The sequence below is a fragment of the Carassius gibelio genome, chromosome B5, assembly GCF_023724105.1.
Source record: "Carassius gibelio isolate Cgi1373 ecotype wild population from Czech Republic chromosome B5, carGib1.2-hapl.c, whole genome shotgun sequence".
NCBI classification, from domain to species: Eukaryota; Metazoa; Chordata; class Actinopteri; order Cypriniformes; family Cyprinidae; genus Carassius; species Carassius gibelio.
Window position 1 is genome coordinate 27,135,582 of NC_068400.1, and position 20,642 is coordinate 27,156,223.

General features: G+C 37.4%; 1 protein-coding gene and 1 long non-coding RNA gene across 2 annotated transcripts; one reads left to right on the plus strand and one right to left on the minus strand.

Annotated features, from left to right (window-relative positions):
- The first annotated feature begins 2,810 nt into the window (after positions 1–2,810).
- tmem161b (transmembrane protein 161B) lies at positions 2,811–19,898 on the plus strand. Its single transcript, XM_052557225.1, has 12 exons — positions 2,811–3,047; positions 7,930–8,033; positions 9,311–9,397; positions 12,004–12,101; positions 12,212–12,368; positions 14,102–14,253; positions 15,469–15,529; positions 15,637–15,777; positions 16,311–16,424; positions 17,445–17,619; positions 18,229–18,325; positions 18,404–19,898. The coding sequence occupies exons 1-12, from the start codon at positions 3,045–3,047 to the stop codon at positions 18,667–18,669; spliced, it is 1,455 nt and encodes a 484-aa protein (XP_052413185.1). The 5' UTR covers positions 2,811–3,044; the 3' UTR covers positions 18,670–19,898.
- LOC127958374 (uncharacterized) lies at positions 3,059–4,179 on the minus strand. The gene is made up of 3 exons (XR_008154021.1): positions 4,038–4,179; positions 3,356–3,418; positions 3,059–3,215 (listed from the first exon to the last, which is right to left on the minus strand). It is a non-coding gene; the product is annotated as an uncharacterized LOC127958374 (long non-coding RNA).
- Positions 19,899–20,642: the final 744 nt, after the last annotated feature.

Sequence of the window (20,642 nt, forward strand, 5' to 3'; positions counted from 1 at the left end):
GCATCGTAAGATTTAAAATAATAATAATAATAATTATCATTATTATTATCAATCATTAAATAATTATAATTTAATTATTATATTTAAGTGGCAAATAAGCCAAAGTTTAAATTCTAATGTTAAACAGAAAGCAGAAAAATCAAAGCAAACACAGACATAATTTAGATGTGTTGAATTTGTATGGCAGATTATACTGATACAGAAAACTGTCAAATTCATTGTATGCTACTGCAGAAGGACTATTTGTGTCTCTCTGTTTTTCAAGGGCAGAGCGGCTGGGAGCCCTGGCACATGTTTTAAATCATCTTTAATTAATAAAAGATAAAAAACAAGATGTCATTTGGCTCTGTTTTCAGTTTTTGTTAAAAATCACCATGAAAAATAATGAATGCCATTTAGAAATGAGGATGTTTGACTGGATATAGAAAAGCTGGGCTGTAGTATTGTCACAGTATGTATTGTAGAACCAGGGAGTTGGATGTAAGCAAACAGACACCAAGGAGAAAGCTTGGATAAAAAGCAGAAATGCCTGTGAAAGTTGACTGTGATCTCCCATGAACCAGATCTGGTATTTCATCTAAAAATAAAACATGCAGCAGGGATAGTAATGAAAGCAATTCCCCACAGCACTGTACACATAATAAAAGAGATGGATTCATTTATTAACACCACTTGTGTATTTCAATTATCATAACCATTTTTTAGTTAATTCATCTGACTTTTAACTATTTAATGGACATTAAGTTTTATCCTGTGTGTTCCTAAACAACTATATTTGAAAATCCAGATATTGCTGTAAGAAAATTGTATATTCTCAACAGGGAAATATATTTACTGAGTCATATTTTTGAAGAATTATATATATATATATATATATATATATATATATATATATATATATATATATATATATATATATATATATATATATATATATATATATATATATAATTGGAGAGGAGACACCAAAAAAAAAAAAAACGTGAATATTTAACAAAACTAATTTATACAATTAATTAACACACACACACACACACACACAGTTATCAAGACATTGTTACGTCTGTTCAAAAAAAAAAAAAAAAAAAACGATTTGACAATAGAGGCATAATAAAAAATATGTTTAAATAATATTTGTTTGCTTTCCAGTGGAAGATGAATGAGAATTTCCTGAAAAATTGTACTGTACCATATTTAGATTTGAGTTTTGTATGTATAGGCTGATGATACCTCATTGCAGATATGTCTTGCAACATAAACATTTGCGATGTAAAAGGAAAAAATTTAACACATCAGTCGTAATTTTAAAATGAATGAAACTGAGGCAGAAAAAAGGTACTTTGCCCATCAGCATTTCAGTTATGAAACCATTCAGATTATGGGTTTCAGCCGGATGGTCTATGGGTCTGTTAATGCTCACCACAAAAGCACTGTTTACACCAGCTCCATCGGTTTAATGTGTGTTTGCTGTTCACACAGCACCTACCGAGCATCTCTTTTTACAACACTCAAATTTTCCAATTAGTTTCAAGGTAATGGAGACAACTAATAAGATCACAGTCAATGCACTGAAATGTGATTTGATCAGTAGGAAAATGATAATCATGTTTTAAAAGCTACGTTTCATCTGGGACGACAAAGCAACTAGAAAAGTGCAATAAAACACTTAATTGTGATATAAAGGCAAACATAAGACCATACCACAAGGCATTCACTCCAGTTGTATTTGACGGTTTAAAACATCAGTTAGACAAATGCATACAAAGGTCTTTTGTAAATACAGGATAAGAAGATGTGTTTACTGTGCACAGTGATAATGACTGGGGATGAGCCACTATTTACCCTACACCACTCACTAGTGTGGACACACCTACTCATTCTTCATTACTGCTATTACATGTCAAACAGCTCAAGTCTATTTGCTAATAGAATACTGCAAGAGGTGCATCCAGTGATGCTTTTTAACAGCATTTGATTCTTTTAATTGTCTTTCTACAGAAATCAGTTCACAAAAATATGAAGATATTATTAAATCCCAAGATAAAGTACATACAATATACTTTAGATAATAAATACAGTATATAGATGATGAGTAATTAACTTAAAATTAAGTAAAATAAACCATATACCGCAATCAAGCAGTCAATCAATAAATAACATTAATAACAGCTGAGTCCACATTTCTCATTTCACAATTCTCATCATCTTTTTGAAAACTACAAGAATGTTTTTAGCACTTTATTTATAAATAAAATAATTGCCAATGTAAAACAGTTCAGTTGCAAATATTTCCTATTGTTAATCAAAAGCGAATCAATCCTAAGATGTTTACATATTCAGTAATAAATATGTAAATATGTATTAATAAAAAAATAGCAATACGAATGTTATATAATGTAATAATAAACAAAAGAAAGAGGGTAAAGTCTGAGATTTAAAAATATATTTTATCACTGAATCTCCAACTAGCAATATACCCGCTGATTTCACTCAGTAGCACAATAATATTGTATTAGTTTGAATTTAAAGCCCGGCTCTTCGTTCCTGTGCAGGGTTAACAAAATAACAACACCGGTAGGAAAACGTCACATGTGCTACTTTCACTATTTCCGGTGAAGGGGGCCCTGCAAGAGACTTAAGTCGTCCAAACAAGTGCCTGATTAAAAAATGTGACTAATACAACGTTTTCGTTTCAAATATACGTAATAATGTGGATATGTACGACAATATGTGTAATTAATAAAAATCTAAATATTACTGTGGCACAACATGTTGTTGTTAGGGAGCTCTTGCTATCATTAAACCGCACAGGCTGGCAGTGGCAGCTCAGTACTGAGAGTCTGAGCGTGACCTCTATAGCGGTTGAAAACATAGCGGATCCTCGGCTCGATCAGTGGGGTGTTTGTTTAGGTCTTCATTTTACCTGTCAACACAGTAGCGTTACTCTGAAATAACAGCACCGCGAGACAGGCTTATGTGCTCCGTGCCGCTGGATCTCCGCTCAGGGGTCCTCAGAGAGTCAGAGACAGCACTGCAGCATCAGTATGGTGAGTGAGCACACCTTCTGAATGAAACATTACTGACATGTTTTCATTAATGCATACTAAAGACATATAGAGAGGACGTTTTATTTATTTTCCTCGTTCTGCTGATAGATGGCCACTGTTATGTTTCTAGATCGGAGTCATTTCTTTACAGATTGAGCCCATTGCATCCTGTGGGTGTAAAAATATGCGTGGCTTTTAAACAGAAATTAAGAATTATTTAATAATGTAATGCCATTTTAATGGTAATTGTAAGTCCTGGACTCGACGAATATCAAATAATAGTTTTGTTAGCAGGAGGATGTCCTCACCTGGAGCACAGGTGAGCCTTTGACCTCAGAATGCCCTCCACAGGAAGACACCAGGGGGGTCTCCTACCCTCAGAAGAAGCATCAAAATTAACATTTGATCATTATTTTCTCTCTCAGCCTCAAGTAGTTGCAAACCTGTGTGAAATGTATTTCTGACTGTATAAAGAGATGTTATGCTTCGCTCAGCATTAACTCTCAGTGAATGGAAACGGTGCTATGAAAATGAATGGAGACTGTCACAAACATTTTGCATAACATTTCGTTTTATGTTCCACGGTGGAAAGAAAGCCATAAAGGTTTGGCTTAACATAAGGGTGACTAAATGCTGACAGATTTGTCATTTTTAGGTGAACTATCCTGATTTAACTCTTATGGGCCTGTCCCAATTCCCACACTTAAAGTCTTTGCATTTGACTGCGTCTGCTTACATGACATATTTCATGATATATTCGGCCCAAGTGGACATGAAAACTGTAATCTGGGGCAGAGCTGTTGATAACCCAATTGTTTTACAGAGCATTATTTATGCACTTTGCTTTCAGTACGTTTAGCACTCAGTCCCAGTGAAACAGATGACACAATTTAATGTGGTGCTATTAAAAGTGCGAAAGAGTCATTGCAAAAGTTTTACAAAACTCTACGCCACAGGTTTAACTACCAAATTATACCTAAATAAACCTACACTGAAAGGTTTTCCTTGAAGCCTCGCATTAGAAGTTCCTGATCATGATGACTGATGTGATGCACTTAGCTTTAAATACTGCTGTGTGCTCGCACTTCCTACTCTTGGCCCTATGATTATAACTTCTGTAAAGGCTTCATTAATGTTTAACTCTCAGCAGAACATATAGTTTTGGACCACTGGAGGTGCCACATAGTGGAGATTGTATAATGTATACGGTAATATAGCGAGAAGGTCATGTTATTAATATATCATTTAATAATAACACTATTATATCAGTTTTAGATTGATGTCAGTTTCTTTCACACTAGCATTAACATCTTTGTGCCTGGTTCAGTTATAATCTGCAACATATCACAGCAAACATAGGTAATTGAAGAAAATGAATTGCTAAATCTCAAATTTGGATGTTTTTGAAGAGCTCAAAATCCATACTTTACCAGAGCAATTCTCTTCTTGACCATTATCTCATCTGGTGACTGAGCTTAGACCTGTCGGTTATCTTCAGCGGCCCCCCTCAGAGCTCATTTGGCCCCTGTGCTGTCCAGGTCACTGCCAGTGAGGCAGATAAGTGTCCCATGCTGCTTCAATTACCTCTCCTGCCCCAACCTCTCATGGTGACTTACACTAAAGGATCAAACTTCCCCAGCAAGGGAGGCGGCCCATTTTTTAAGTCATGCTTTTAAGGAGAATGTCCAGGATGTGACACATTTCTGATGATTTTTTTTTTTTTTTTTTTGAGTATACTAGTTTTATCACTCTACCTTCAAGACCCACCCCTAAAATTAAAGGGGGGTGAAATGCTATTTCATGCATACTAAGTTTTTTACACTGTTAAAGAGTTGGATTCCCATGCTAAACATGGACAAAATTCCAAAAATTAAGCTGTACGTTTGAAGGAGTATTTCTGTTCCAAAAATACTCCTTCTGGTTTGTCACAAGTTTCGGAAAGTTTTTTTCGAGTATGGCTCTGTGTGACGTTAGATGGAGCGGAATTTCCTTATAAGGGCACTTCTGCCGGAAGAGCGCGCGCTCCCGTATAGCACAGCACTAAGAGCACAACAGACTTCACTGAGAGCGAGAGCGTCGCGAAATGTCACAAAAGGAGTGTGTTTTTGGTTGCCAGGGCAAGACAACCCTGCACAGATTACCAAAAAAAAAAAAAAACAGCATTAAGGGACCAGTGGATGGAGTTTATTTTTACAGAGCATCAACGAAGATGCTTGTTTTACAAACAAGGCCCAGTTTGACGCCGGATTTGCACATTGTTTATTTCTTAAGGATAATGCAGTCCCAACGAAAAAGGGTCACGATCGTGTGTTGGAACCGCATGCGGTGAGTAAAACTGCTTTCCTCACGGTAAAGTCACAGCTTCCAAACGCTCTCAACGCAAAAGCCTACTGGCGCTCGTGATTCTTTAGCTCCGCCCACATATCACGCCTCCAGCCGATCGTGTTTTTCCGGGAAAAATCGGTACAGACTATCTTTCTCTTATGAATATAATAAAACTAAAGACTTTTCCATATTTACTGGAGTTATGAAGGATGCAGTACTACTCTATAAGTACTCAAGATTAACAGGATATTGAGTGAAAACGAGCATTTCACCCCACCTTTAACTCCTACTTAAAACCGCTATTTCTTCATGATGCTGCTGGTTTAGCTCAGTGAAAGAAAATAGTAGAAGGCTAGTCTAAAAACTAGTAAAATGTTTTCTAAATAAAATTCAATTTATGTGTCAATACAATATAATTTATTCATATTAATGATTTTCTTAAGCTCTTTTATCATGTTACTGTCTCTTTTATAAAATTGCGTATTTAAATGAACACTTAATTTCCAGCCTACCAAGAATAACATTCGTTGCTTCAACTTAATAACAATTTATATTTTTTGGCAGTCTCACTTTCATTCTTCTGGGCCGTATAGTTCCCACTTCCCATGGCAATGGGTTGTCTGTCTGTTTCAGGTGAAGTGAGGGAAACGGTGTAGTCTGGCATCAGCTTGTGTTTTCTCACAGATTCCTGTAACCAGCAGTGAAAAGAAGCATTCTGCTGCTTTTCATGTGTTTCAGACCACAGCATTATAGCTTTTGTGTCATTGTGTTGCTCTGCTTCTTTGCCGGTAGTGGCATTTGTGATGGAGTGGTGAAAAGCAGGATAAAATAAATGAAATATAACATTTTAGATTTTATGGCAAGATCTGCTTTAGCACTGCACACCTAGTGAGCTTTTATAGTGAAAGAGATGCTGGGAAACTTAGTGTTTTACTGTGAAGTAAATGGCAGCAGTGCTTAAATATCACAGCTGTTGATCCTGTTTTGGGAATAGTTTGGTATTGTTGAAATGAGTACAGAGAATCTATTTGACTAAGGAAGTTAAGACTATTTGTGAAGGTTATTACCTTTGAAGAGTTGAATTCAGTGGGGGTTTTTTTCAGCTTTTTAGAGCGTTTGTCTTGAATACAGTGAGTTTTTTTTTTTTTTTTACAGCATTTTCCAGAGATACAGTAAAAAAAAAAAAAAAATTCATTGATAATAAACATTTTTGCAGTGATTTTCAGTCGGGGGTGGGGTCCACCACTGGGCCTCTGCAAACTTTAAGGGGGATATATATTTTTGGGGAATATAAGTTGCTTTTTATCATTTGAAATGTGCTGTGACTTGTATTCCAAAGTGATTTGTATAATACAATTAACGTCAAGCATGCCAAATGTGCAAAGCACTCATATTTAAATCTGTGCCAAATGATGGCGGTGCATGAGCCGAAGTTTATTTTTATAACATTACCCACATACCGTAAACTTCATTTTTGCTCGAAATAAATTTGCCATTTATAATAAATGTTGTTTATAATGAATGTCACTATAATTTATGTTTGTTTTATACTTCAATCGTTCATTTCTTTTTCTGTTCTGAATACCGTTGTGAGGGGAAATACATGTTTTATAGTGTTTCATTTTATTAACTGATATTTTATATATATATATTCTGAATGGAATAATAAAATATCAAACCAACTTGTTTTTTCCCCTCATCAATGCAACTTTGAACTGTGTGACTGACGTAGTCAGGTGCAGCTTATTTTCTAGAAAATATTTTAGTCATATTACCATAATCGTGTTAATTAAAATGAACACATTTGATGTGTTAATTTTGTGCATGCAAAATGCTTTGTTAGGCTTTTCCTGAGGTGCTCTTTTGTGCTAGATTTTTCAAGAACATAGGACTATTATATATCACATATCTTGATAATTATTAGGCTCCAAAGTCAACCATGCAAATTTACGTTAGAGCCGAATAGTTCAGATCATTTTCTAGTTTTCTGTCTTGTGACTGAATTGCTGTACAGTTTGATTCATGATTCCTGCGTTCCTGAGTGTCACTCCAGCCATGTTGGCATGTAAATTTCTTTTGTGCGAGTTTTGAAATGGCTAGCTAAGCACATAGCAATTTGTGCGGATCAGCGATCATTTGAATGCACGTCACCGTCTCCTCGACATAGGGGCAGGACACTGTGCCTTACACGCCTGGATGCGGAGATTGCCCATTGATGCCAGCAGTCCTCCCACGCTGTAGTTTGATGCTGGGGTGTTTAAGGCAATTACAGAGTTGGTAGGTGATTGACTGGGGAAGGTTATTACCTGTGCTGCACCAAATGCATTGCCCTGTGGACATTCCACTTTTTTTTTCTCAAATCCATGTCTGCAGGAAAATTTCAAGTATTTCGAGTCGTTTTATGCTCATTTTTCCTCACATTTTGCTAGTTTGGTTTCAAAAATCCCATATTCTGGCAATTGAGGTTAGTTTCTGGGTTTGTAGAGGTCTGAATGCTGTTCTGTGCTCTTGCTGCTGCGATCTGAAGGTGTTCTAATATTTCACTCTTTCCCTTCAGGGTGTGATCAGTGTGCAGCTGGTGGTTACCATGGTAATGGCCAGCGTGATTCAGAAGATCATACCCCACTACTCTTTTGCACGATGGCTCCTCTGCAGTGGCAGGTAATGAGGAAGTCAAGCCCACTGTGCCGCTCTGGCATCCCTCTCGATGGTCAGCCCAAAACGCCATCTTAATCTACAAGGCGGCCTTCACAACACAAAGCACAGATCCTGCTCCACTTTGCACACAGCATATCCAGTTTTATTGTTCATATTAAGGGCCCATCAAAAATGCATCATTATGATTTTTCAGTAGTACCAAAGGGTATCATCAAAAAGCTCTAGGACCCAAGAGAACCGCTAACGAAAGTACAAGCCACGCTTGTTTCCCCTCTTAATTAGCGCCATATGTGTTTAGAGTAAACAACTCTTCCAAATGTGCTTTAATAATTCATCTGTGCTTGTTTTTGGCTGTAAAAATAGTTTGGGGAAACTCTGGCTCGAGTGCAGGGCTTGAAGTGTTGCCCAGGAGACTTTCATAATCAAGTTTTCATTAGGAAGTAAACATGAGGACACAACTGAAAGCAGTACAGTCCTCTCAGGGCTCATGACAGGCCGCTTTCTAAACAAAGTTGAAGGGGTTGTGGTAAATGTTTGCCACCAAAGATCCGCTAATTTTATTACCATCAAACAGCGGTTTAAAGACAGAAACGGTTTACATGGAAAAAAACAATTCTGTGATCATTAACCCTCATTCCACATCAGTATGCCTTCAGTGAAACATAAAAGGAGAAATCCAGAAAGCTGGAGTTACTTCCATGGAGTTACAGTGAATTCAGACGAAAGCTTTCAACCTTTAAAAAAAAAAAAAAAGGTCACAAAGGCACCATGAAAGAATTATGAAAGTGGTCCATGCGATGGAAGTCAATAGGTTGACTCGCATGTTGTTTTAGACCCATTTGACTTTCATTGTATGGATAAAAACATTCTTCAGAATATCTTTTCTATCTGTTCTGAGGAAGAAAGTCAGTCATACAGGTATGAAACTCCATGACTGAGAGAAATTATATCAGATTACATTTTTTAGGTGCATATTTTCTTTTATATTAAGCAGTACTACCGTTTTCTGCGTAGGTAATAAAAATAAATGTTTCCTAATCAGCACATAAGAATGATTTCTGAAGGATCATGTGCCACTGAAGACTGGAGTAAAGGCTGCTGAAAATATATACTTAAAAAGAAGACAGCAATAATATTTCATAATAAATCAGTTTACTGTATTTTTGATCAAATAAATACACAGTGGTGATCATAAGAGACTCCTTTCAGAAACATGACCCCAAAGTCTTGAACAGTATTGTATGGATGTATAGGTAATATAGTTCTTCTTGTCTTTTCAGTTTGCGCTGGTACCAGCACCCCACAGAAGATGAGCTGAGGACTTTAGCTGGAAAACAGCAGAAAGGAGGCAAGAGCAAGAAGGACAGGTAGAACACAGCGGCACTGTTGATGTGCTTCTAAATTTGTACCATATTTTTCGGACTACAAGTCGCACCTGAGTATAAGTCACATCAGTCCAAAAATACATCATGACGAGGAAAAAAACATATCTAAGTCGCACCGGACTATAAGTCGCATTTATTTAGAACCAAGAACCAAGAGAAAACATTACCGTCTACAGCCACGAGAGGGTGCTCTATGTTTTTAGGAGCACTGAGCAGCATAGAGCGCCCTCTCGCGGCTGTAGACAGTAATGTTTTCACTTGGTTGTTTTCTCTTGGCTCATGTCAAATTAATTTTGAGAAATAAGTCGTACCTGACTATAAGTCTCAGGACCTGCCAAACTATGAAAAAAAGTGTGACTTATAGGCCGGAAAATACGGTACATAGTTTGTGTATCAAAGAACATGTTGTGGATGTCACAACATGGTCAAAATCAAGCAGCTTTTGTTGCCCATATTCTGCAGTGGACTATGCATACAATGCTAATTCCCTGAGAAGGTAGACTAGCCTGTGTCTAGCAGCTTAGTTTTGACTGTCAACTCTATTATAGCAACCTCCTGTTCTCAGACAAAAGCCCATTTTTGCTCGGCAGGGAGCTCTTGGGCCATTTGGTCAGGCAGGTATGCTGCAATCCAGAGCAGGGAGACTAGCATGCCCACAGTGCTTTTGTGCTGAACACTGACCTTTGTAAACAACAGAGACCCCGAGGAGCAGTCCAAGAATCTCAGGTTCAGATGAGAAAGCTTGCATACCAGACCCGTTCACGCTAAGGCCTCTGCCCCTGTCCAATATCCCACCGTTCCCAGCGGAGCCCGACATTCATTTCTCTATTCTTTGTCATGCAGACAGCTTTAGAGTTGGGTGGAAATATGTTTGATTTGAACGTTGTGTGGATTTAGCTTTATTTTTTTTCTCAGTGGCGAGGAGGGCTCCTCTAATCCCCAGTAAAATGTGCAAACTCTGGTGTTTGGTTTCCAATAGAGACCGAGCCCTCAGTTAGGACTGTGAAATATCTGCTGTCCCGTGGGCAAAGCTGCAGATCCCACACGTTGACACCTGCTTCTCAGTTAGCTTCTTTTGCTTTCATTCATCAGTAAATGAAATTTGTATCGATTTAGCTTCAGTGTTCATATTTAAAGGCCCTGAAAGTTCAAACGATCAAAAGTGACTGTAAAGACTTTTAGCTTTTTATTTGGAATTTCGATTCATCAAATAATCCTGATAACAAATGTCTGATGGTTTCATGGTCTTAAGCATTACAACTCTTTTCAACGATAGTAATAAATGTTTCTTAATCAGCAAATCAGTATATAATATGACTGTATATAATATGGCAAATCAGGAATAAATATGACTGTTATTACTATATAGTTTTAATGAAATAAACACAGCCTTGTTAAGAATTAGAAACTTAAAAATAACATTTTTAAAAAATCTTATAGTTTGAGTACTAATGTATAAGTAACACTCCTAATGAGGAGAATTTATTATTGTTTGACCACTTTATTATATTACATTTGATTTGATGATACTCAGTGATGCCAATATATGGTTTCCTTTTTCTTTATGTAAAATACATTTCTGTTTAGGGTCAAACTATTGTAAAAGGTTGTAATTCTGAAAACATAAAGTGTTATCAATTTGTATTGCAACACTTCACAAATTATTTCAATATGATAATTTGATGTTTAAGTGTTCTCACTAAAATAAAAGTTTAAAGGACACTATTTCCGTTGTTCTCCAGGTTAGTCGCAGCTGATTCATTGCTAATTCATTGTAGCCTATATTGTAGTATCATTTATATGTTCAAGTGAAGAGTAAGTAGTCAACATGACAACTCATTTTTTTTGTAGTGTAATTGACTTATACCGTGACATCCCATGCAACTTATAGCTGAATATTAATTAAATAAATTAAACTAAAGTGTCTTTTAAAATGTAACCTGGGAGCGTCTGAACTTCTCACCCTGAAGATGACATCCCACTTCACATAACAATCTGAATTCACACGTCCAGGAAGGGAATATGAGTCATGTGACAGATTGCATTGTGTGATGAGGTTAAATGCCAGAGAAGCCCCACCATCCTAAAACTGAAGCCACTTACAAGAAGAGTGCTGAAACATCATAAATGAATGGACAGAGGAGTCCAGTTGCTTCTGAATAAATTCTGTCTTATCTGGGCAGCAGATGATGATAACGGCTAGTTCTTGAAATGGCATACTGTTATCATTTTGAAAGTGTTTATATATATATATATATATATATATATATTATAAAATATGCGAATTATTCTTATTTATGTTTGGCCTAGATATGTTTGAGTAATGTGCTTTGAAAGATGTGCTTTCTAATAATAAAACTGTTGTATTTGTATATTCTGTTATGTTCAAAAGCATTAATAAAAAGCTACTTTAATACAATTTATGCAACACTCCTGGCACGTGAATGGAGAAAATAGCACTCTAGCACTCAATTTGAGTTTTGGGCCCAGAATGTCCTTGGTAATTTGGGCATGTGTGTATTTCAGTTTAGGCTAATCTGTGTTTCATTGTTCACGATGACATGGGTTATGTTCACATTGCTTCTCAGGAAGTACAATGGGCACTTGGAGAACAAGCCGATGACTATTCCCAAAGACATCGACCTTCAGCTGGAGACTAAATGCATCGCAGAAGTGGACACACTCGGTAACTCACTGGTTGACATTATATGAAACTTAATGAATCCTTGAGCTTCAAGGATCTTCTTACTAAGTGTGGTTCCTACATCTTCTCTCTCTTTTTTTTTTTTGGTCTAGCTCTGCATTATTTTCCTGAGTTCCAGTGGCTGGTGGACTTCACGGTGGCTGCCACTGTGGTGTATCTCATCACCGAGCTCTACTTCTGTGTGGCAGAGCCAAGTGGAGAGATGAACATCAGTGTGGTGTGGAGCCTGCTGGTCTTGGCCTTTGTCATGTATCCCTTTATAATTTGAAATACTGAAATACTCTGAGAAATATTATTTCTTTCATATTTCATTGCAAATAAATCGTATTGTTATTAGCATAGTTGACAAATAACTGAAATTTAAAACTGATGTATAATGTCATTCAGTAATTTGGGGTCGGTAAGAAAAACTATTGTTTAAAATTGTGATAATATTTAACAATATTACAGTTTTACTGTATCTTAGATCAATTAAATCAAAAGTCTCGGTGAGTGTAAAAGACTTCTTTCAAAAAAGAAAAAAAGAAATCATAAAAAAACTACAGACCTCAAATTGTAAATGTAATTAGACCAAGTATTATTTTTAGTTTAAGTCGCATTTTAGCCTTCTAAATAAATCTAAAATATAAGTAATATAAATTATTAATAATAATCAAGTCATATTTTAATAGTTCTGTTATTTTTAGAATACTTAATTTAAAATACTTAAATATGCCATGTAGTTAACATGAAATCATGACGTCTGCATTTTCTGAAGGAATATTAGTGATATTATTTGTGAAAATATTAACAAGTTAACATTAGCATGCAGCTATTAGGGTGATTTGAGGTTAGCCACCATAATGTAACACATAGTTGCTTTTTTTTAATTCGCTAGTCACAAATATGAGCATTTATAATAGAAACGTTAGCAAACACCATTAGTGAGCTTACAGAGCTGTTTGATATTTTAACAGATCTACAGTAGGATCCTTAAAGTACTTTATTCAGTAACGTGCCCATATTCCCTAAATGTTAAAACAGCCTTTATATCAGACATCCCTTGTGGAGATGCTCAATTTTCACAGTCTCTGTGTAGGGACATGCTAGCCATGAGTGATGAAAGCTGCACCTGTTGCCTTTTACCTCCTACTTTCCCCTTCTAGTGCCTGACCAAATCACACACATTAACCCCAACACAGTCCACAGAGATCAATCTCCCTGCGCTCGCCACTGCCCTTTACCTAGCTCAGCCTGCCACCCAAGATTGGAGGCCCAATTTTCACGACCCACTGGACTGATTTGCCTGGGGAAAAAAAGAGAGGAAGGAAGGAAGGTGCCTGGTAGGGTGATGAAGATGATGACGATGATGATAGGTCTATATGTGTGCAAATGGCTGAATGTGGACAGGAAGGAGCCATTTTTGCCTGATCTCAGTGGAAAGTGTGTGGTGGGGAAAATGGGCTTGTCAAAGTGATGGTCACTGAAACGTTTCCTCAGATGGCCGTCCGCTTGCCTTGCAGATTTGCACGTCATAGCCACAAGTTGAATGATGGACCCTAGACCAGTATAATCAAAACGGGCACACACAGGCATCAGAACACAGAGGCACAGCTAGACATTTTCTCTCTGCATTTGGCATATTTTTTGATTTTCAAATTTGTTGTTTGTCAATTGTCACCTTACGGAAATGAGCTTTGTGACACTAAATAGGAGACGTGTAAACCAGGAATCAATCAATCAGATTAGATTAGAATCCAACCAGCTTCAGTAGTACAGACAGGCTGTATGTGGGATCCATGAGAATAATGCCAGTTAAAGGAAAATTCTGGTGAAATCCAATTTAGGGTCTATATGTTCTAGTGTGTCAAAAAAATGGGGCAAGTGTATAAGTTATTATAACCGAAAATATTTCCTCAATTACTCATTACAGTTATTTTTGTCTAGCAGTTTGGTCTAATGTGCCCTTTGTGAATATGTTCCTTAGCTTCATTTTCTCTCAGGAAGATCCTTTTCTCCCTCACGGCTCACTACTTCAGACTAGAGGAGGGCGGTGAGCGTTCCCTCTGTATCACCTTCGCCGCCTTCTTCTTTGTGAAAGCTATGGCTATTCTTATTGTCACAGAGAACTACCTGGAATTTGGCCTTGAGACAGGTATAGTAGTGTCAAGTTGCTTTCTCTTGTTTTTACAGTATGTAATAAACCAATACTTTTTTATAGTCTGAAATGAACACATTCTGGTAGAAATATTTAATACCAGCTACATTCATTGGCTATTTTCCTTTGCATGTTTGTATCGCATCAGTCACAGTCCCAAGCACCAGCCAGTCTCACAAGAAAAACGTGGGGAAGATATTTGTTCCTTATGTTTTTGTTCGGGATGTCGCTTAACCCCAGGAATGTGTGGCCACATTCAGAAAAGAAAAGAAAAGCTTTTAGCTGCCTAGTTAAATTTCTGACAAAATTGTCCACTAAAGTAGAAACTTGTTAGGCAGTGCATGACAGTCGCTGTGCTTTTATGTTGCAGACCACTTTCGTCTTTTTGATTTGAATCACTTATTGTTAGCGAGGGTCAGGCTGTTATTCTTGCGTTATGATTTAGACCATGCATTAGGCGCTGGAGTATGTTGCAATTTAAAAAAAAAAAAAGATTTTTCTATTCTATTTTCTAGCCATAGACCCTGTAACCAGGGCCCAAAATCAAGACTATGACTATGACCAGGAGTTTGTAATATTGACAAAAAAAAGTATGATTTTGAAATTGATATGATATGATGAAATTGATTTTGTCAACAACAATAACTAGACAATAGTTTGCTGAGTGTGTTTCTGTGCTGGTATCTTAGCCCTGTCATGGACCGCTGACTCCCAAAGCATTTTATATTCTTTATATTGTGCATGAGTGACAAAAATGACCTTTTTCATTATGAGGTGATATTTGACTTAAACTGATTTCCTTGAAGTGATCTTATTGTATTGTATACCGGGGTGTCCAGTCCTGCTCCGGAAGGGCCAGTGTCCTGCAGAGTTTAGTTCCAACCCCTAGAAACGTCCAGGCTAAACTCTGCAGGACACTGTGACCCTCCAGGATCAGGTATGGATTCCCCTTTTTTTTTATAACCTAATTAGATGTATGCATCATCTTGTATGTCAAACTCTTAACATTTAATCAATAAATTCAGTTAGAATAACCAGACAGTGGGGGATGGCCCTGTATATAATGAATTTCATGTGTGTTGTAACAGCATTGCAATGCACTCTCAATGTGTGTTTTTGTTTTATTTATTTATTTTATTATAGACTGCATGTATCACACACCCCAACTATGTCCAATTTATTTGCATGTCCTCATTTTTCTCCTTTTCATAGGCTTTGCCAATTTTTCTGAAAGTGCCGTGCAGTTTCTGGAGAACCAAGGCCTCGAGTCTCAGTAAGTATTATGGCTGGTAGTAGAGGTAGACCCATGGTAGATGTCTCCATGGGTTGGGATTAAAGCGTGTATGTGATGGCTTGTGCTCTCTTCCTCTGTCTCTACAGGGGCCCTATATCCAAGCTGACCTTTAAACTGATCCTGGCTCTGCTCTGCGCTCTCATTGGAGCCTTTCTCACCTTCCCTGGCCTGCGATTGGCCCAGATGCATATTGATGCCCTCACAATAAACAACTGCAAAGTCACACAGTAAATGTTTCAGAAAATCAAATTCATTATGTCTCATTTTCATAATAACTATTATATCGAAACTTTTAGTAGTCACTTTAAACGCTTGAATTGTGGGTATTTCTTTGACTTTACAGTTTGACAGTGTGTTACTTTTTTTATTTATTTAACCACTTAGCACTATTTCCATGTTAATTCATGTGGACCATCAGTGTCTGACTATATCCCTGCTAAATTAACAGATTAGTATGGACCTGGTCTACATTTTCAGCAAGCATTGGGCTCTAGGGTAACTGTGTTACAAAAGAGGGGTTAAGCATTACACATCTCACATAGCTAATCCTCTTCAGCGTGGCCATCTCACCATACCTGCTCTCATGACACTATGGGGCTTAGATTTAGACATCTTTTAGGCCTGGATTACTGCTATGCTTCTTGTACAGCTGAAATGATATATTTAAAGCAGCGACACTTTATGATAGTTGATGTTTACTGCTCCACTGATATTGATGATACCTTATCTAATTGGTTGTTTTTATGTGTCCATCCCTCAGGACCTTGCTACATATCAACTTCTTGGCCCCCTTAATCATGGTCCTGCTATGGGTGAAGCCCATAACAAAGGATTACATAATAAATCCCACATTTGGGAAAGATAGTGTGCCTTTGTGAGTATTTCATTTTACAGTTATGCATTACTAGTTTATGTTGAATTGTTATTAAACTTGTTTTAAATTTCTTTAAGAGCATCTGCACTTGAGCAAATGCACTTTAAAGTCAACATGGAAACTAAATTAGCGCTGATTATTTCCTTAATACTAGTGCTGTCAAGCGATTAATCGCGATATGTGTGTGTGTACTGTGTATATTTATTATTTATATATAGACACGCACATACAGTATATATTTTGAAAATATTAATGTCTATATTTTTATTCATACTATATAATTTATATTATATTTAAAAATATTTGATATATAAACAGCATGTTTTTTTCTGAAATATATACATGCATGTGTTTGTATTTATATTTACATAATACAGTACACACCAATATAATATGTAAACAGAAACTTTTATTTTGGATGCAATTAATCGCTATTAATTGTTTGACCGCACTAGTAAATAGTAAATAATAGTAAATAATCAGCGCTAATTGTAGATTAATCTTTTGACAGCACTACTTAATACGTGTTCCTGGACTTATTGTGTATGTGATTATTTATCGGAACACAATATTCAAGTTAAAATAAATAAATGGCCTTGTTTGACTTTGTGAAGGGTTGACTAATGTTAATAAATAGCGATACACACTTACTGGTAACAAATTCGTATAATCTCAATCATATGTTTTTGTATTATCTGCTTACACCACACTGAGAGTTAAGTTGAGAGATACACTGCTGAATTTTTTCTACAATTGTGTGTTTTAATTTGTGTGTTTTCACGTTTTGGTCATAAATTGTTCTCAAAAGTTGTTGCTGTTGAGATTTATGGAAGGGAAGTAATCATCGGGCAATCCACTACAAACTCTCATTTGAGTTCCATTTTTGTGTGTGTTACCCGTTCCACCCTATATTTGTTAAACTCATAAATGCAGTAGTAAAATGGGTTGTGATTGCCATTTTATGCTGACTTAAAGTGATTTATTTTCTTTTTTTTAAGTCACCCGTTCATCTGTTTTCAGGATGTCTGAGAAGACATACGACACATTGCGTCTGTGGGTCATCCTGCTTCTGTGTGTGTTGAGACTCGCCATGATGCGACATCATCTCCAGGCCTACCTTAACCTGGCCCAGAAGGGCGTCTTGCAGATGAAGAAGGAAGCGGGACGCATTAGTACAGTGGACCTCCAAAAGATGGTGTGTAGACTCTTATCACTATCTTGTTCTTACAGATGTGTCATCACATTAATATGCAAGTTATTGTGATGCATACAAAGCCATCTTCTAAGCCTGATATCCCATCTATCCCAGGTGTCCCATCTTTATAGGTTGTTCTTGTGATTTCTTTCTTCTTTGATCTAATTCTGGTTAATAAATGCACTCAGGGACCCTCTTGTGGCGTCTACTCTTGGCGCCTACATTACAGTGTCGACATTCCTCAAAGGTGGAAATATGTCGGTATGAAAAAGGACTGCGTGGCTTTGTTGCCCTCAAAGCTCTAAAATGAGGAGGCTATTTGAGTTTAGCGGAGCGCAAGGATCAAAACCCACAGCACTCCACAGCTGGAGCTGAGGAAAAGAGCCTGTTTGATGTTCCAAGCCATAAGTGAGACTCACAAATGGCTGTAGAGTCGCAGGGGTGTCTGGTCTTACATCTGCTCCAGAATCATACGCTTGCAGCTGTACTTAAGCTCCCAGCGATGGTTTCAGCCAGTCTGTTTGATGAGCTGCTCTCCTGCCAAGCTGCTTGTTTTGAACCAAATTTGCCTAAATGTTTTAACTGCAAATTTGTTTTTTCCTCACGCAGGTCGCCCGAGTCTTTTACTACCTGTGTGTAATAGCTCTTCAGTACGTTGCACCTCTGGTGATGCTGTTGCACACTACTTTGCTGCTAAAGACTTTAGGTGAGTGCACTAAGGTTCTTTTCGACACGTTCTCAATTGCCCCGGTAGGGTTTCTCAGACTCTTGTTTTAACCCCCAGGTGGATACTCGTGGGTGATTTACCCTGAAGAGAATTTGCCGTGTCTGTCAAATGAGGACTCGAGCCCTGCGGAGGTGGGGCAAGGCGTAATGCAGGCCTCTCAAAGTGTGGCCCAGCTGTCGATGGCTCTCGGGGGGCTGAGGACGGTTTTCTCCCCCTTGCTTTTTCGAGGGCTCCTGTCCTTCTTCACTTGGTGGATTGCTGCGTGCCTGTTCTCCACCTCTCTCTTCGGCCTCTTCTACCACCAGTATCTGATGGCTGCATAGCATCGTGAAGGGCTTGTTCGACTGAACTGTGCGACACGAGGCCCTGGAACGTTCCCCTTTTTCTCCAACCATATCAGCTGGGTTCCTCCGTGGACACATTATTTTAACCTAGCCAATACACAAACAGCAACGGTAACAATTCAATCATTGTGACATTCAAAAGCATCAACGGACAGAGGATGGCGTCTGAAAGAGACCACAGAATAATGCTGATTTTAAAGGGGATGGCGTCTTTGAACCACCAGAAGGTTGAAAGCGAGGGATCACTCATGGTCGTTGACATTCTGCTTTTTTGTTTTTTTCTTCAGAGTTTAAATTATGCTAATGAATGACTGTTTTTAATAGTGTTTTAAAGTTGTTTCACTTCTCCAAAGTAGAAAGGGGCTTCTGCTTTAGGGGAGGTTTTCATTGCTGATCCGTGAAGGAAGAGGAGAAATGTTTTAGTAAAGCTTGGAGAGTGTAGTGAGGGGACTGATCAAGGAGAACAGTGTGTGTTGAAGGTATATTTATTTGTCCATTTCAGAGGGACTGAAGTCAGCCTTCTCACGTTTGACTGTAGAAGACTGAGAGATAATTTAAGTGTGCGTGCGCGTGTGAGAGTGTTAACATCAGTGCCTGCAGGCTCCCAGTGACCCCTGCTGCTGGTGAGTAAATCTAAAAAGGGCATTTTGATCAAGTATAAAAGCGAACTCAAAAAACTCCGCTCTTCTGATACCCTTCCCTGTCATTTAACCGGTCGGATGTTTCACTTTGAATTTGGGTCCAGTGACATCAAACGCGTCCTGTAAGCGTGCTCCGTGTTTCTGTATGGAGTCTATTGATTTTCTGTAATGCATCAAAGAACAGGATTGGATTTGTTTCATGTGAAGGTGCCAAGTATGCTTGTACTTTCCTGTGAGTGTGTACAGTACTTCCTGGTGGAAATCAGAAGCACACATGCTGAGGTACAGTACGAGCCGAAGCAGAACATGCAGCTCGATCACAAAGAAACGTCTACGAGGTCCACTTTAATATTGTGAGTTTTTTGGCACTACAACTACAAAAAAAAATCTACACGGGCATATCTGAAGTATTTTTTTAGTTTTTAGTGTTAACCTACTGTAAAAGTCTTACTCTATTCTTCCATTTGGAGCTTTTGGAAGGTGCGCATACAATGAATGTATTGATCCTGCCTGATTTTTATTTTTTTTTTTTTATTAGTGAAGAATAAATAGCCACATGTGACGTGATCTTGGCTTTTAAGAAATACCAGTTAAATTTGAAATCCAATTTATTCTGTGTTGTGGACCTCCAGGCATATTTATATTGCAAAGGAGCGTCCAGTTTTATCAAAAGCACACTATACAATCAATACTTGTTAACAATGTGGCAGTTAGATGCTGAATTCAATTTTTTCCCCTCTGTTGTTGATTATCAAGCTGTGAAGATTGATGGACGCAATGGGGAGTTTACTTTAGCTGGAAACATTTACAATTTTTGGTAATCATCAGCAGACAATTTTAGTCTTACACTTAGCTATAGAAGGTTTATATATAAACTTTATCTTATTTTGATTTTCTCCCTCTTTCCCTCCACAGAAAAATTTAAAACAAGTGACCAAAATTCATCTAAAAATCTGTTACTAAAGTCTTACTATAGTATAGCCCCTTTTTATGAGCTGTTCAGTAAACATGTCTATAAACATATCTAACCCTAATGCCAAATAGTATATGAGACTCAGAACTGAGTAATATTAATTTAAGATATTAAAGACAAATCACTTTTTTCCTTTTTTCCCCCCACAGTATTCCAGTAGTGAAGTAGCTGGGATCTCTTTTAAAACCTATGAGCCTAAATGGGTCTGTTATTCTGTAATGCATTTTAAGTACTTATCTTTATTTATTACTTTTCAGTTTGTCTAATAAATGATTGTCAAAAAAAAAGTCTTGACTTACCTTACATTTTTAGAATGAGTTACAGAGTTTTTAGGTTTT

Coding starts and splice junctions, on each gene's coding strand:
- tmem161b (XM_052557225.1), top strand. Junction 14,254..15,468: donor GGAATTTGGCCTTGAGACAG/GTATAGTAGTGT, acceptor TCCTTTTCATAG/GCTTTGCCAATTTTTCTGAA. Junction 15,778..16,310: donor AACAACTGCAAAGTCACACA/GTAAATGTTTCA, acceptor TCCATCCCTCAG/GACCTTGCTACATATCAACT.